The sequence below is a fragment of the Lontra canadensis genome, unplaced genomic scaffold, assembly GCF_010015895.1.
Source record: "Lontra canadensis isolate GAN:19392208 unplaced genomic scaffold, GSC_riverotter_1.0 scaffold41, whole genome shotgun sequence".
Lineage (NCBI taxonomy): Eukaryota > Metazoa > Chordata > Mammalia > Carnivora > Mustelidae > Lontra > Lontra canadensis.
Window position 1 is genome coordinate 16703208 of NW_022631035.1, and position 17779 is coordinate 16720986.

At 54.0% G+C, this 17779-nt stretch overlaps 1 protein-coding gene across 3 annotated transcripts in view; it reads right to left on the reverse strand.

The window, feature by feature from the left end:
* The window catches only part of CRHR1 (corticotropin releasing hormone receptor 1), a 47994-nt gene extending 34213 nt beyond the window's left edge, over window positions 1-13781 (reverse strand). For all 3 annotated transcript variants that reach the window (XM_032870950.1, XM_032870952.1, XM_032870951.1), the window contains exon 1: window positions 13472-13781. In XM_032870950.1, the coding sequence (XP_032726841.1) occupies window positions 13472-13504 (33 nt within the window). In that variant the 5' untranslated portion in view covers window positions 13505-13781. The remainder of the gene's footprint in view (window positions 1-13471) is intronic.
* Between the last annotated feature and the right edge of the window lie 3998 nt (window positions 13782-17779).

Sequence of the window (17779 nt, forward strand, 5' to 3'; positions counted from 1 at the left end):
TGAGAGCGGGCTCTGTGTTTGGCTGCCTTTGGGCCCTTAGTGGGGCCTGATGCAAAGTAGGTCCCACTACACCTGAATGAATAAATGATCAATTGAACGAATGAACAAGTAGGTCTCTACTCTCTGCCACCTTTCACCATGGAGTCCCCTTGCAATTCCCACTGGGACAATTCCGATTCCCCAGAGTCCCCGTGTTTTCCTGCATCTCTTTGCTTCCATCCACCAGGAGCTCTCTTGGAGGCTCGTTCCTAGTTCCTTAGAGGGGTGTGCTGAAGGGAAAAGCATTAGGGGGGTTGGAAGTGTGGGGCTGAGATCCTATTCTGACCCTGGCAAACTTGCTTCACAGGCAAGTCACTCCTTCACACTCTTTTCTGCTTCAGTTTCCTCCTCTGTAAAATGAGGAGTGTGTTCCCTACACTCCTTTCCAGGTCTGGATGTGCTCCGCCTCCAAGATACACAGGAGAGTAGAAACCAGACCTCTAACTCGGGGGCCCGGGAAATCTGCATTGGGAACATTTAACTGCCCCTTCCTACCAGTGTGACCTCAGGCGACTTAACTTCTCTAAGCCTCAGTTTCCCCATCTGTAAATGGGGCTAATAGGGATGAAAGTTACACTCTAAAGCTCTTGAAGACCGTCAACAACTCAGTGCACTTAAAACAGCACGGGCACGTGATGCGATGAGCACTGGGTTTTCCAGACAACTGAGGAATCCCTGAACTCTACCTCTGAAACTAATAATACACCATATGTTAATTAATTGAATTTAAATAAACATTAAATTGTAACAAAATAAAAAATAAAAATAAAACAGCATGGGGCCGAACACAGGGTAAGCAGGTGACAAGTGGCAATGAGAACTCTTATTCTACTCCGGGATCAAGTGGCTTCCTTCCCGACTTGGCCCTCCTCTCCGGAAGCGCCCCCTGACAGGTCCCCTGCCCACCCAGGGCACGCGCACCCACTTTCCACCACTGCTCTGTCCCCAGGAGCCACCAGCCACCTGCGGACGTGGAGTGCGTCTCTCCGTGGAGGTACAGGGAATGGTGGAGGGGGATGGGCAGTGCCTGGAGCCCTGCTGACCTCCCAGCCAGGTCTGCTCTCCTTTTCTGCTTCTCAGGCATTCATTCTCTCCCCCTCTTCATAGGGTTCCCCCTCAGGTTCACTCATCAGTATTTTCTCAGAGCTCACCCCTTCTCAGCCTCCCTGCCTGCCTCCCACCTACCTTCCTCTCTCCTCTGGTCTTAACTTCTCCCCTTTTCTTCCCTCCCTCTCTTTCTCCCTCCCTACCTTCCTGCCTGCCTTTCTCTAAATTCCAGCTTTTGCTGAAGGCTTGTACCAGTGCCAGACCCTGATTTTTCTTATTTAATTCTGCTCAACCCCAAGAAGTTGGAGCCTTTACTCTCATCCCACTGCACAGAGGACAAACCGATGCACACAGGGAGGGTAACCTGCTCAAGGTCGCTTACCACGGTATTTAGAGGACCTGGCACGGGAGCCAGGTTCCAGCACGGGGATTGTACCCCTGGGTGGGATGGCCTGTTTCCCTGCCTGTCCCACCTCCCTTCCTACACCCCGCCCCTCAGCATAGACCATCCCAATGAGGAGATACAGGTTTCCTTTGTCACTTGATGTCTAGCTCTGGGCTACAGCCAGGATCCCCAGGAGCTGGCCCTGGGAACTGGGGCAGGGGTGGTGGGTAGACACCCATCAGACACTGTCAGGCGACATCAGGAAGGGCTGAGTTTAGTTCTTGGAGAGGAGTGGAGCCAGGCCCAGACCCTGATCCAGCCCCTTGCTCCTAGGAGCTGTGACAGCCCCTGGGAAACCGTCCCCTAGGGCGTGGGAGAGGCATCTGCTACTGTAGGTGACAGAGCTGAGGTGTTGGGGACAGTGTGCGAAGACACCAGCTATGCAGGTGTCACTATCAGCTGGGTTCTCAGCTTAGCCACTCTCTGACAAGTGTGAAGTGAGGAGGATTTCAGTGTCAGCAGAAAAGGGATGTCCTTTAAGAAGCCGCATCTTAAAAGGGGTGTGGAGAGGGCCAGGAGGGCAGAGTGCAATCGTCTGACTGGGTGGAGATCAGGTTCAATTAGAAAACTGCTAAAGGTTTTGATGCTCTTTTTTTCCAGAGAAGCAACTGCCTTCCAAGGCTGTGAGGTGTTGCTTTCAAGGGGCTTCTTGGGCCACAGAGCCCCACCGAGGAGGGTGATTTAGGGTAGAGATCAGGAATAATAATACAATCGTCCATAAGATAGGCAATGGCCCTGGTTTTTTGCCTGCAAAAGAACTGAATTCAGCGAAATCAGAAGTTTCCAGAGAGTTCTTGGCTTCTGGAAGATAGAGAATTCTGTTTCTCAGGCTTCACCCCAGAGACAGAGGTCCAGCAGGCCTGAGGGGAAACTCTAGTTTTTAATGATCTCCCATGGTTCTGCAGAGCTGCCAGAACTGAGGTTACCCAAAAGAACCCAGTGGTTCTCAACTGGGGGTAGCTTTGTCCCCCATGAAACACGTCACGTCGCTGCAACTGGAGGAGTGCCACTGGCATTTAGTGGCTAGAGGCCTAGAGGCTCCCGTGCACAGGACAGCCCCCGCAGCGAATAAGGACCTAGCCCCAAGCGTCAGTCGTGCTGAGACCCGGAAACCCTGCGCTAGAGCAGTTTGTGGCTTCCTCCCAGATCTGAAGACACGCACCTGCCAGCCCATCATGGAAGCTGGGAGGGGGAAGAGCAGGTGGGGGACCCTGGAAAGAATGGGGGAACAAGGGAGACAGGTCTGTAGGACACATAGAGGGCAAGTCACTCCCTCCAGCACATGCCCTGTGGGACCTCAGACCAGTCACTTACCTACCTCCTAGCCTCTGGCTGAAAGCAGGGGAACTGAGGAATGTGTGGGAGAGATGCAGGGATGAAGCAGGAGAGGCAGGGATGAAGCAAGAAGGTGCCTGCCTGTGGGTGCAGCCGATGCAGGGAAACGAGCAGCACGGAAAAAGCACGCATGGCCCCCCTCTTCCTCAAAGCCAGCAGGCTGGGCTCACCCACCCGAGGCTCCCGGGCAGCCTGTGTCCAGGGCCAGCACCTTGGAGATGGGAGGCAAAGCACTGAGAAGTCGGGCTCCCTTATCTCGGGTAAGCCCGAAGCCACGGGCTAGAACCCACGGGGGCTGATTTCCGTGAGCTTTGTGGTGAGACCCCCGCAGAGGAAAGGTTTCCCTTGTCTCACCAGAGCACAGCGACCATGGAAGGTCATGAGTCTCCCCGCCACTCCCCACCGCAGTGACAAGGTGCAGGTTGATGGGTGAGAACCAGTGGGGGAGGGGGCCCACCCAGAATTGCCAGGGGTAAGGGCTCCGAGGAAACCAAACGTTTCCGCCCTCCTGGCTATAAGCTCTTCCTGCGTCAGGTCCCCAACCTCCGTGGCCAGAAAGAGCCACTGTGTCGATGGGTCCTGATGGCAGGAGGCACACGCATGGCCGGCAGCCAGGATCCCATGAAAAGTGAACCAGGGATTCTGGGCCATCAATCCTGGCTCCAAAGGAGGGTTTTAGACCACCGGGTACTCAAAGGGTAGTCAGGATGTCTGCTGCACTGCAAACCATTTGTCGCCGAGAGTAAGCATTTGGAGACACCGAAGCGAATTGTCCTCGCTCAGACATCCCCCCCGTGTTGTCAATAGAGGCATCTCACTGAACAGGGTTAGATCAACTCAGATGTCGTCCACCTCTCCAGGGTGGGTGTGTGGTACAGGCTGCACAACCGTCTGCCTCATTCTGGAAAAATCCATGCGGTCCCTCCCCACAGCCTGTGTGAGAAGCCCTGCCTTAGCTGGAGGAGAGCAGACTGTGGCTGACTTATCAGGGAGGCCCCATGAAGGAGGCTCCATGGTTGGGGCCAGTGTCCAGGGCAGCAGAGGGGAGGGGTGGGGCCCCCCAGTAAAAGCAGCAGGTCTCACTCAGTGAGTTTTATTGGGGGCGGGCTTCTCCCCACATAGCATGTCCTCCTTTATTTTCCATCATGGTCCAGAGGAGGACCAAGCCTGGTGAGGTCGCCTGACTTGCTTAAGGTTACCCAGCCGGGACATGGCAGAACTGGATCGGACCCCAGGCACCTGCCCCCTCAGCGTTAGGGAGAGCGCTCCTTCCTGGGGCGGGGGGTGCTCGACTTCTCAGGGTTGCACATGTGCCCTGCCACGGTGCACGGACCCTGTATTTCACAGCCTGGCGGCAGCATTAACAACAAAACCATTAGGGTCCCACAAAATGGAGAGAAAAACACCAGAGGCGGCCCCAAGCCCTCCCATAAGGAACTGGGGGTCTCGTTGTGGATTGAAAGACAGAATCCCCCCTAGGGAGCCAAGAACTGGCCCACTCCTTTCCTCCGGTGTCCTCTGCCCACCTCTGTCTTGCCTGGCTACTCTATGCTGCGTTCCCAGCAAAACCAGGGCAGTCTTGCAGAGGGAAACCCAGGCTGCCACCATGCCTCCTCCCCGGCCTCTGCCTGGGGACCACAGTGCCCTGCTCTCCGAAGACCCCAGGTTCTGAGAAGCATCTTGCCCCTCTGTCACCCCAGCTCCAATTCTCCCTTCAACAACATCTCCCACCAACCTTGCCCAGAATCCCTCAGGAAGCCAAATGCTGCCCTTGTTTTCACACGTAGACAAATGTCCACGGTGCTATGGGGATGGGGGTGGGACACGGGCAGGGCTGGAATTGCTCAACGTTACTAAGTGTGACGCCCGCATCATAGCCCTGGACTCATAAATCCGCACGCAGAGGCAGAGGAACTATCTGTGTAGCTTGTCATTTCTGTGTCTCCTGTCGCCATAGCACCTCTGCACACAGCAAACACGCAGCAGGGAGCAGGAACCGGGAGACGCCCTCCCCTGAGTTCCGTATCTGGGGGCTGTGTGCGGGTGTGAGCACTGGACTGGGTTCTGGGGACCTTTGTATGTGTGTGTGTATTTAAGGGACTCCTCCCGGCCTTGGTGGAGCTCAGAGTCTACGGTGGGAGCAAGGGCTCAGGGGAAGAGAGTGACTAGGGGTCCTTGTGGGGTCTGGTTAGCCAATGTTTCGAGCATCCCGTGGGGGGGGACACACCAAAGAACTAGAGGATCCCCTGTTGTTTGAGAGCCCACCCTGAGCTAGAGGTTCACGTGACGGAGGAGACAGAGCAAGCACAGGAACAACCACTGGAGGGCTTCCTGGAAGAGGGGGTAGGGATAGTTCAGGAAGACTTTGGTGGACATGACAGGACTGGTGCAGACTGGAGGGCAGAAGCCCCACGAGGAGCAACAGCATGGCCAAAGGCTAGGCAGCTATTAGAAAGGAGTATTCTGGGGGGTGCAGAGGAGGTCACAGGAGAACAGTCTGACTGAGGCGGAGGGCCAGAGCACCAATGGAAGCCCAGAGTGTCTGATTCTTTCACATCTAGAATGGGACAGGAGGACTCAGTAGGTCGTGAGTGGGGTTCTGACACAGAGGCAGCTCAGTAAATGGCACATCTGGACAAGAGAAGCTGGTTGGAGAAAAAGGCAGGAGGAAGGGAGAAGGGCAGGGGGTTAGACCAAGCCCAGGACACAGGCCTCCCTCCAAGGGGCGAGGCTCTCGGCCTCCCAGCCAGGCCTGTGTGGCCCAGGGAGTGACCATGGAGATAGCCCACCCTGCTGTCCACTCCCACAGCTGAGCCCACAGCCCCTGAGTGCCCAGCGGCTCCTCTGGGCATCTGTCTTCCAGCCCTGGCCTCAGGCAGGGGGATGCCACACACCAGCCTCGCTTAGGGAAGATGGGGTGGTGACCATCTGAGGGGGAGCGGGTGGGGTCACACTGTTATAAACGCTAGTGGTTCACTCCCTGGAATCCCTGTGTGTGTGTGTGTGTGTGTGTGTGTGTGAAAGAGACAGACTGCATGCTGGGGGTCATTCAGGACCACAAAGGCAGCAGGCTCTGTTCCCTCTGAACTTGGGGAGGGGAACTCAGTCCCCGGGGGGGCAGCAGGAGGCTGGGAGTGTCCTTTCTGTGCACTCATCTGTGGCCTTCATAGCCTCAGCCCAGCCCTGCTCTCCCAGGTACTCCTGACAGCTGAGGAAGGCACCAGGCAGAAGGGTAGGAATGAGGGGGTGATAAGTCTTAGAAGAAATTAAGAGGGAAAATGCTGTCTCTGGCCTCAGAAGCAGGGGCACGCATTCTCTTGGATGCTGGGGGTACAGAAGTACAAAGCAAACCGACCAAAAAGGGCACTCAGGTCTTTTCTCTTACTACACCTCTTTCTGTCTCCCTCTCTCTCTCCCTTACTCCCTCCTCTGTCCACCACGCTTTCTTCTGTCCTGATCTCTCCCTCTCTCATGCCAACTTTAGCCAGTGGTACCCACCTCTGCGTCGACTTTAGTTTCTGTCTCTCTGTCTGACTCATCGCTGCTGGTCTGCACATCCACATCTTGTATCATAATAAAATCGTCCACCTTGAGCAGGCCCATGGCCTGCTGGGCCTTTGCTTCTGTTAGTGGGATTGTGGTGGGGAGGGGGGTGCCTGGAGCCCTGAGGATGGTGCTTAGCCAGCTCAGGGCTCTCCCTCAACCCTCCCCCAGGGGAGTCCCCTGCCCCCACCCCAGTCTCTTCCCCCAGGCTGCAGAGTCCAGTCTTGCGTCCTTGGCTTCCTTCCCGCTCCCTACCCAGCTCTGACCCCATGTGCCAGGGCTTGCACTTGTGGAAACCATGAGCCCTTTCCACACTCTGCCAAGGACGTTGGGGAAACATGGATCCCCAGGGTGGAGTCCCCGCCGTTTAAATGAAATGTCACAGCCCTCTCTCTCCCTAGCCCATCACCCCGGCTAGGCTTGCTTCTCGGCTCTTGGGCTCCAGGTACCTGCCAGGCACACAGAGCAGTGCATCCTCCCAAAGGCCCCCCCTGTGCCTCTCCATAGCCCGACTGCCTGTTAAAACTCCAAATTGTTGTGTGACAGCCTAGAACAAAGCAATGGAAGCAGCTGGACCAGTCTGGCCAGTTTCTGTCCTGGACTCTGACCTAGGCGCTCCGGCTCACGGCCAGACTGGCTGGAGGTTGGATAAAGATGGGCAGGTGGAGGGGGGCAGGTGCCTACCCCAAGAACCCCTCCTTAAGGCACCTCACTGGGGCTGCCCCCCACCAAGGGCCCAGCAGGGCTGGGGTGGGATACCTGTGTGTATAGGGCAGGCAGAGTCCTCCCAAGTATCTTCATTTGTCCCTGAAACAGTTTCATGGCCGCTGTGTAGACAGTTGGCCAAAGAAAGCATTTTGCAAGAACATTTGAATCGGCAGTTCTGTGTACATGGGACCTGTCTCCCAGAAATGCATCTCGATGTGGCCATTTCACAGAGAAGGAAGTTTATGACCACGCTCCCCAAGTCTTCCTCCCTCCTCCCCACCAACTGGCCTCCTCCATTTTGCCAAAGCAGACAGGGCTTACTCCGGAAAGGAATGGTGAAGACTCTGTTGCTTAAAGCACTCTAGCTAGTTGTTATCTCAGTGCCTGGGTGGCTCAGTGGGTTAAAGCCTCTGCCTTCAGGTCATGGTCTCAGGGTCCTGGGATCAAGCCCCACATCGGGCTCTCTGCTCAGCGGGAGGCCTGCTTCCTCCTCTCTCTCTGCCTCCCTCTCTGCCTACCTGTGATCTTTGTCTGTCAAAGAAATCAATAAAAAAAATCTTTAAAAAAAAAGCACTCCAGCTAGTTGTTTTCAAAATAATTGTTTGCATCAGTGAGTTAATCATTTTGTATTATCCTTCCTACATGTCTCACTTTTATTATCAATTGTTTTCACATGACAGATGTTCAGAGGGTCAACTGCAGGCACTTCTGTCCTTTGACCTTGGCATTAGCTGACAGCAGGTGACCCCATCCCTTCTCCCCAGGGACCGTGACAAGGACTCCCCAGGCAGGAGGAGATTCTCCATTGCCAAGAATTCCTTCCTCCACCTTCCATTCACTTACCCCATCTTTTGAGGGTCTGCTTTGGATTGATAAAATTTGTAAGATTTATCAAGTGACTACTCTAACTAATTATTTATTAAGCCAGACACTGTGCCATTGTGCTTAATTTCACACCTGACAGCTCATGAAATCATTATGATAAATCCCATAAAGTAGGTACTATTTTCTCCCTTTTTACAGATGAAGAAACCGAGGTTCAGAGTGATAACCTGACTTGCGTAGAGGCCACACCTGCTTCTTCACCTGATGTTCCCACCTGTACAAAAAGACGCTGACCTCCACATCAGGCAGAGTGAGGGCTGGCTGGCCAAGGGCAAGTCTGAAGGCAAGCACTGGAAAAGGAACTCAGAGAATCTTAGTAAACAGGGATCATTGGTAATTAACAAATTCATTCTTTGAATGTGAAACTGCAGCTAAAATTGAGATTTGGTCTTAGCTCCAAAATGGGCTCAGTCTTCCTTCTGTTGATTCCAGGCTTGGTTAGGGGAGAGTCAGAGCTGGGAAAGATCACCACCCCATCCCTCTCTGCACAGAGGAGGAAACAAGAAAGGCCCAGGTCACCTGCTACCAACTAGCTCTCCTCCAGACACAGCACAGGGTCTAGAGCTTCAGCAGACAAGGCTCTACCCTTAACGGATCCTCTAAATCATTGGGGTACTGCACTGGCTGTTTGTTGCTTACTGTCTTCCTCCCTCCCTCCTTCCCTCCCTCCCTCCCTCCCTCCCTCCCTCCCTTCCTGTCTTCCTCCCTTTTTAAAATAGTGGGCTTAAGGGGCAGTTCCAATCTTCTGCATCAGAGCATTAGAGGTGGCTTTTCTTTTTTTTTTTTTCCCCCTTTTTCTGTTCCTTTTTTTTTTTTTTACAGAGAGAGAGGAGGGGCAGAGGAAGAGAAAGAGAGACAATCCCAAGTAGGCTCCTACACCCAGCGCAGAGTCCATGGGGCCCCATCTCATGACCCTGAGACCATGACCTGAGCTGAAATCAAAGAGTCGGAGGCTTAACCGACTGAGTCACCCAGGCGCCCCGAGATGGCTTTTCTGCTAGGGTGGCTTTGACATGACATCTGCGTCTTGTGGGAACAGCAGTCACTCCACTCTGACAGTACAGTAGTAAACCAGAAGAAGCAGCAGTAACGCCATCGGTCTGATCGACGAACTTTCGTGAAATGACCACGGCGTGCAGTGGACTCTTAGGTCCAGTGCTGTGAAAAGTGAAAGATGCGAAAATGCTATATACTGAGCCTCCAAGAGCTTTTTCTGGTTGTTTCTCCTGCATTATCCCATTTTGTCCAAGAGCAGTCACTTTGCAACTTTTTCTAAAAACAAACTCTGTGGCTGGATTCTTTTGGGTTCTTTATTTTGGGTTCTTTCCGTGTATGAACACTCTCATCCTTACCTGGGCCTTGTGAGTTGGGCACGGTCTTCATTTCATAACCTGAGGCGCCTGGGGGACTCCGTCGTTAAGCCTCTGCCTTAGACTCGGGTCATAATCCCAGGGTCCTGGGACTGAGCCATGCATTCAGGCTCCCGGCTCAGCCAGAAGCCTGCTTCTTCCTCTCTCACCCACCCTGCTTGAGTTCCCTCTCTCGACATCTCTCTCTCTCTCTCTATCAAATAAATAAATAAAATCTATTTTTTTAAAAAAAGGCTGTACCAATAAATAAATAAATAAATAAATAAATAAATAACTGGAAATCCTCAAGCTCAGACAGGGTATTGAATCTAAGTGTCAAGTACCAAGGATCCACAGCTGGGGAGGAACAGCGCCGGAAAGTAGATCTGCTACAGCCCAGTCTTTCCACGGAAGTTCATGGCCCTAAGGAGTGTTTAGAAACACATCTTTCACGGAGATGTGAAAGGTACCCGGGAATGGGAATGTCATTCAATACACTTGTTTACAGAGAAACAGCTCAGAGAGGGAAGGTGACCTGCCTTAAGTCACACAGCTGATTAAAGGCACAGCTGAGACCCAAGTCAGGTTTGCCAAATCCCAGGCTGATGCCCTTTCCACCCCAATAACTGCAGAAATGATCAGCCCTGTGCCTAATGCCTTCTTCTTTTTTTTTTTTTAAGATTTTATTTATTTATTTGATAGACAGAGGCCACAAGTAGGCAGAGAGGCAGGCAGAGAGAGAGAGGAAGCAAAGCAGGCTCCCTGCCGAGCAGAGAGCCCGATGCGGGGCTCAATCCCAGGACCCCGGGATCATGACCCAAACCGAAGGCAGAGGCTTTAACCCACTGAGCCACCCAGGCGCCCCGTCTAATGCCTTCTTCTCAGGCCACACTACGGCCCGGGTTTGGGCCCGTGGGCTCAGCACAGCATAGGTGCTTGGGGTGCCGCCAAGGGGCACCGTAGACCCTCCAAACTCCTTCATCTGTGCTACCGAACCCTGCTGGCTGCTGATGCTCTCTGAGGAGCCAATGTCAGAGAGGGTGAGAAATGGATTTTCCACTTGAGATGATCTTCACAGGCTCTGGGTCAGTGTCCTGCTTTTCCACAGGTCCGTCCCCTCCTTGAGAACTGGACTGACGCCCTCCTTAGAGACTCATATAGAATCCGGAAGGCCTCGGCTGGCTTTCGGCTGTGCTCTCCTATTCTGTACCTGGTCTGTGGTGGCCCATGAGCACCTCCCCCCACTCTGGGCTCACTTTTTTGCCCTCCTGCCAATGCTCCTGTCAAAAAGTGGCTCCACCGTATCTGTCAAAAAAGAATTTGGAAATGGTCCAAATGTGCGCCAGTACAGGATCCAAAGTATATTCACTCGCAGGAAGTAGCAGCTGTTGACAAGCTCCCTTTGGAGGTTCAGGAATAACCCAGGACAGATTCGGGCTGTGATGCAGTATGACGGTGTGCCCAATGGCCACGAGGGTACCCAAACCTGCACTTGAGAAAGGGCCGAAGGGATTATCTCAAAAATGATGGCAGTGGCCGTGTTAGGAGGGTGAGGGGTAATAATTGTCCCCTCTGGTTTCTAGACTCTGTGATCCTACTAGATTGCCATTATGATGAGAACAATAGCAAGAAAACCAGTGCCAGCTTCAGAACCCAATCTCCTTTGCTATCCCACCAGCCTTTGCCTTCTCCGCGCTCACACCTGCAGCCCACCTGGACCCCACCATTGGGTCTCCCTGAGAGCAGCTGCAGCTGGTGGGTGGGTGACCCAGAGGTGTTCAAGCGTCCTCTCTCCTGGGGCAAAGACAGTATTTCACCTGTCACTTACTCACATCTACACTCCGCACCCCCGCCAACCCCGCCGGCCCCAGTCCCCTGTAACCAGTGCAGTCTTCTTCAAACACTGGCTGACTTGTTGAGGACTGAGATGGATGTTGGATTAACTCCCCTAGACTCAAACAGACAGAACTACCTGGGCTCTCATCCAGCAAAGGCCTAGGATGAGACTTAAGTGGCTGTGAATATTCGCGGATCAAAGCTAATAAACAAGACCTTAGAACAACAGTGCCTAGGTTTGAATTCTGGTTCCACTCACTGGTTGTGTGACCTGGAACAAGTTACTTAGCCTCTCTGTGCCTCAGTAATAATCCCTACTTCCTAGGGCTGTTAGGAAGCCGAAGTGACTTAATATTTGCAAAGCAGGTAAAACAACACCCAGCAACTTGTACATGCTACATAAATAGGAAAAAAAAAAGTAATTATTTAATTGAAACCAGCATGAACTGTCCCTTCATTCACTGCCTCTCACTCATTCTGTATTTATTAAACGCCTAATGAGTTCATTAGGCCAGACATAAAGGGCACACACCTCACCATCTAGTAGGAGAAACACACATGTCACCATCTAGAAGGAAAAACACACACATAACAACAGAAAAAAAATTCGTTTTTTCATGTAGAAAAATATGACAATTCTAAGCAGAGAATTGCACAGGATTCTAAGAAAGGCCAGAGAAAGAACATTTACGTATTACCACGTAAACTTAAAAAAAAAAAAGAAGAAGAACAAAAAACAAACCCAAAACCTACAGTTCGATTCCTTGAATCCATTTAAAAGATCCAATTCAGTCTAACTGATGAGTGAATTCAGAACAAGGTTGGGTACACACTAGCCTTTCGGAAAATATTCTCATTCAATACCATCTATTCAACCTCCCTGGATGTTTTTCTTCCTCCCTCCCTCCTCCATGTCCTGGTCACCCAGAAAATAATCTCTGGGTTCACCCTTAGTCCTCAGTTAATGGGTGGGGGAGGGGATATGGGTTCAATCAGACCAACCCTCGGTCGTTTTTAAAACACCACTTATAAATATTTGGGAAGGGAGGGAGAGAGGATGGAGAAAGCTTTAGTCACTGCTGAGATCTCCACTGACCAACCGGGAGCTTTTAACATTTTTCAAAATTCAGGTGGTTTAAGTCAAACCACTGTGAGCCAGTATACGCACAGTTGGTTTAATAACCGAAGGAAAAATGAAATTCGCACCCCTCCCCCAAGTCAATTCAATTCTTCCTAATGTAATCGCTTTTAAACGCCCTGAACCCAGTCAAGCTGGTGTGGTCTGTGTTTGTAGCCCAGGCGGTCCACACCGACCCTGCGGAGTCCGGATCCTCCGGCGAGAGCAGGGCTCTGGGGCAGCGGTGCCCAGGCCCATCCACCTCTCATCTCCCTCTGGCTGCTGCTGACGCGCCTACACCCGGCGAGCCGAACCGCTTTGGGAAGCGCTCGGCACTGGAAGTGGCGGCTGTCACCACCCGCGGGCCGGACTGACGACACCCCCCTGGCCTTTCCCCGGCGGACGCAGCCGGCGGGCACTCCCGGTCGCCCCCGAACTTCAGCCGGCAAACGCTGGACGGGCGGTCTGGCGACTTTTTCTAAACTCCCGGCGCCGGAATCGCGTCGCCAGACCCGGAGCGGGAGAAGCAGGCGCAGCCGCCCGCGCAGCGCAGCGACTCGCGAGTGCAAAGGCTCGGGCAGCTAGCGCTGGGCTCCCGCCCGCCGGCCGCCACGCAGGGCTCTGGGCGCCGCCGGATGCACCGTCTCCTCCCCGGAGATTGCGATGTTGATCAAAGGCTGCGAGACCTGGGGGACATTTGTCTCCCCGGACTCGCAGCTTTCCGAGCAGGGGAAGGGGCAGGAAGGAGCTCCCAAGAACCGGGCGGGGGCGGGCGGAGTGGGGGAGCTGGTGAGAGGGTGTGAGGCCGGTGGGGAGCCCACCTCCAGAGTCGCCTGTCCCGGGGTCGGGGTCTGCATCTGGGGGGGTTGGGGTGGGCGGTGGAACCAAGTTTTCACTCTTAAAGCCTAAAGCGATTCTCCGCACAGAGCCGGTGGCCGGGGTGGGCGGACCCCTCCTCCGCCAACATCCCAGCAGCTTCGCCACAATGATGTCTTTTTTTCACTTGAGTCCTCCCTGCCCCCGCCACGCCGGCTCCAGAGGTCCAGGGAGAGGGACCCGTGCGCAGCCCTCCCCAGTGACCCCCATCACACCCACAGCCCACCCGCGTCCGGCGCTGGCACGGGGCTGGGGGCGCCCGCGCTCGAGGGCTGACCGGCTCGCTCTTACCTTGACGAGCCGCAGCTGCGGACGCCGTCCCATCCTCGGGCTCGCTCGATCACCGTCCCGGACGCCTGGGTCCCTCGGACATCCCAGAGGGGCCGGCCGACAGTGGCGGGCTGGGGCGGCGACGCGGGCTGGGCGGCCGGGCTCCCGTGTCGCTGCCCGGCTCCGAGGTGCCCGGCTCTGCGCTCCCCGGCCCCGCAGCCCGGCCCGGCCCCGCGGGCTCCCGCTCTTCCGGGCCCGGGCAAGTCCGGCCGCGGTTTCCTGACTCAGCCCGGCGGACAGCCGCCTAGCGTCCCCGCCGCCTCCCCCTCCGTCCGCGCAGCTCCCCGCCTCGACTCCCCGCCCCCTCGCCGAGCGTCCCCTCCCCTCTCTCCCGCCCCTCTCCCCTCCCCTTCAGTCCCTCCTCCGCGCCGCGCCCCTCTCCGCGCTCCCCTCGCCTCCCGCGCGCCCTGCCACCGGCCTTCGGGGCTGGCTCCTCGCGCCCTAGCCTTGCTGACCCCCTTTCCCTGCGCCCGGGTTTGCGACAGTCGGCGGGACGCACTGGCAGCGGTGGCGGCCGCCGCAGCACGGGATGGGGGGGGCGGGGGCGGGAGAGGAGGCAGCCTCCCGCCTCCTGCCTCCCTCCTCCCGCCTGACTTGAGGTTGGGGCCTGGGGAGTCCAAGGAGTCTGGGGGAACTTGGGGGGGGCTCAGGTGAACCTATGAGAGCGAGGCGATTGGAGACTGGGGAATAGGGCAGCCCCGAGCGAGCAGAGGCGCCGCGGAAACCGGGTGAAGCTGGGAACTGCGTTTGGGCAGTTCCCGCCCTGCAGCCGACCAGAAGAAGGTCCGCGCCGCGCCCCCTACAGCGGGGTCCCCGCGTTGAATCCGACCCTCAGCACCTTTGGCACCCACACGCCAGGTGCGCGCAGAGACGCGAAGCTCTGCGGGACGAATCTCTCTCGTCCGTTCGTTCATTCATTCATTCATTCATTCCACACTAAGCGCCTGCCCGATTTGGTCCAGGCAAGGGGCTTAACCCGGGAACCCTAAGATGAAGGGGAGACGGCCGTGCCCTGCAGGACTAGCTGGCATCTGAGCACGGTGGAGGGGAAAGCAGAGCGCGCATTGCACTACCGCCGGGGAGAGCCGCTAAGCAAACAGCAAGCAGGGCGTGGAGGAGGCCCAGCGCCCCCCTGTCGGCCGGACCCTCGGGGGAGGGGTCAGCTTCGCTCCAGACCTGGGGTCTTCAGAAGACTTGGCTCCCTATCTCCCTACCCCACCCCCAGCTCTGGGAAGCAGCTCCCACCTCCTCCAGTCCCTTAAACTTACTTCTGCAGCCCTTGCATTTGGACAGAATTTTTGACTTCTTCTACTCCTTCCTTCCTCCACGGGGAAGCTGAAGAGAGAGCTGGAGCCCCCGGCAAAGCCTCAGCCTGCAGCGCCAAGCAAAGTCCCTTCAGAGCCAGCCCGAGGACTTCCGGGCAGAGCACGGTCCCAGAGTGGTGGGCAGCCAGCTTTGAAATCAAACTCTGATCCTAACTTCCCTGGACTCCGTGCCCGGCTGCACCCCATCCCCCTTTCCACCCACTACTCATCACATTGGGCAGGAACCAGGGTGTTCATGGATCCAGCTGATTCTTCACTCAGAAAGGGAGTTACTTTAAGAGATAGTGTGATTTAACATGCACAGTTTTCTTGCGGGGAGACTGAGGTGCAGACTGGTGGTTTACCTGTCTGAAGTCCCATAGCTGTTGAGCCTCAACCTCAGGTTCCTGATTCCTAGCTCAAAGTGCCTGAAGGATTGGGCCCTGAAGGGGCTTGGGGGTCTCAAGTGGGGAGAGGCATTGCCCAGGAAGCCAGCTGGTCACACGGGCTTAGCCACACAGGGTGGCACTTTCTAGATGAAGCACACAGTCCTGAGTCTTGCAAAGCCCCCGTTAGGTTAGTGCTGCCAAGCTGGGCATGCTGAATCCAGCACGGACTCAAGCCACCCAAGCCCCAAAGACCTGGATGCCCCAGCCAGATTGCCGATGTGTTATTCTCAATAAAAGTTAATGTAGAGTGGTCTAGCCTAGTGCACGTTCTGGAGTCAGTTAGCCTGAGTTCGAGCCACGGCTCTTCTGCTTATAAGCTGTATCAACCTGAAAAATTATTTAACAGAGCCTCAATTTTCTCACCTATAGAATGGGGGTAGGAATGCTTACCTCATAGGGCTGTAGGTCGGTTTAAATGAATATTTGTAAATGGCTTGGAATGGTACCTGGCACATAGCATGGGCTTAGTGAAGGTTAGCAATGGTCACTATTACCACCACCGCCCCCCCATCATCATCGTCATCATCATCGTTGAGTAGACCGGAGCTCTAGTGTATAGACCTCATGGTCCCTCCTTTCTAGGCAATTCTTTAGAATTCTTGATTGGAAGGTCATAGAGGCAGTGAACTCTGGAATCAGAGGAGAAGAAGCTGGTGGGTGCTCAGGGAGGTTTCCCCGGGCCATGTTAAGTCCTTGCTCTCCAGCCCAGCCCAACCTTAGAACTGACTCATCAGGAGCCAGACAGCTCCAGATTTCCAGATTCTGTGCTTCTGTAGGTTTCCTAAACACCATCATATTCTGCTTTTCTGAGTCCCATTGTCCTCCCCTTGACCTGATCTTTAAATATGATAATGCCATCGATTAGGCTGTAATGAAGCCTTGCCCTTCCTGCCTTTTTCATGTGGGATTCAGATCTTCTTTTTCTAAAGGAGCATCTACAGATGCTACAGTTTCTCCCCGCCCTGCCCCCATGTTGATCATCTGTCTTGATTTCATGGACTTGACATCTATACTCTGCTTCCCTTCTGGGGTGAGAAGAGGAGAGCTTCTATATCACTCCAATACCTACTTATTTATAGTTTTGGCCTTGACCACTTGCTTCAGGTCAGTTATGAGAATCTCTTGTTCAACATCCCTTCTGTAAAAGGGTTCCATATTCCCTTTCATTTGTGCTGAAACTGCTTCCTTCCACCTTCAAGAGCTTGGCTCTCATCCGTTGGGCCTGATGAAGATGCCATTCCAAAGACTTCTGTGCCCTTCCCCCATCTCAACTCCGGCTGCTCCAGCCGGCCGCCCTGACAGCTCCAGGAGGTCTCCTCAGGAGCCTCCCCACCCTCTTCAGGGTTGCCATCTGCTCCATCCAATCATTCCCTTCCCAGACTCTCTTCAGACCCCTCCTTTTCCCTCTCCTCCTCCTGTTCAGGCCCGGATCAGAATCAGCTTTCATTCATTTAACCTACCAGATTTGAAAGATGGAGAGCAATGAGGAATTTAAATAGGAAAAAGAGACACTTCCATGTCCTTCCAAACAGTAGGAGGGACAGATGTGAACAAGCAGTGATGGGTGGGACCCAGAGAGGGAGGGTCGAGCATACCCCTTCTACCTGTGGGGTTCCACTGGCTTTAGCCCTGGGGATCCCAGTGAGTTTGATGGTCTGGAACCATACTTCTCAGACTACCTGGGCAGAAAAACCTGTTCTTGCTTTTCAAATTTTAAGCTGTTGCCAAATGAAATGATGGCAAGCAAAGTAGAGTAGGGATGACTTCTTAGAAGAAGGAAGGAAATAACAAAGAAAGACAAAATAAAAGCCCAATTTTTAAAGCTAATGATCCAATTTTAACTCTAATGATCCAGTGGACACAAAACTACTCTGTCAAGTTACCAAAAATTTTCTAAATGCTTACTGTCAATTTCTGCATTTACCTTGCCATGGACTCCAAGCATGATCGGTCTGCAAACAATTTGTTGCCAGTCCATGGCAAGGTAAATGACAGTAATGGCAACAAATTGTTTGCAGACCGATCATGCTTGGAGTAGCTCTGGTCTAGAATGCTTCTCAAGTGTGAGGTCAGGAAAATGGCCTCATGGAGGGAGCAGCTTATAAAATCACATGCATATCAGGGGAGATGGTATTAATAATCCCATCCATCTGTGCATTCATTCAACAAACATTTAATGAGTGGCAACTGTGTAGCAGTTACTGTTGAACACCAAGATGAATAAAGAGGAATATAATAGGGCTCTAGCCCTCAAGATGTTCGCAGAGTGGGAGAGGAAATTTTGATAAATAATTAAAAGCTAGTGAAATTAGGTCAATAATATCCAGGCACTGTGGGCACAGAGGTAGAAATGTTAATTCTGCCTGGGGGCTGATGAGGAAGGTTCTACCAAAGAAGTCGTATTGTGCTAGGCTCTGGAGGCAGAAACAGATGTTCAGTCCCATATGGCCAGCCAGCACTCCATAAATGAGTTAATATGTGTAGTGTGCTTAGCGCAGTGCCTGGCACATGGGAAG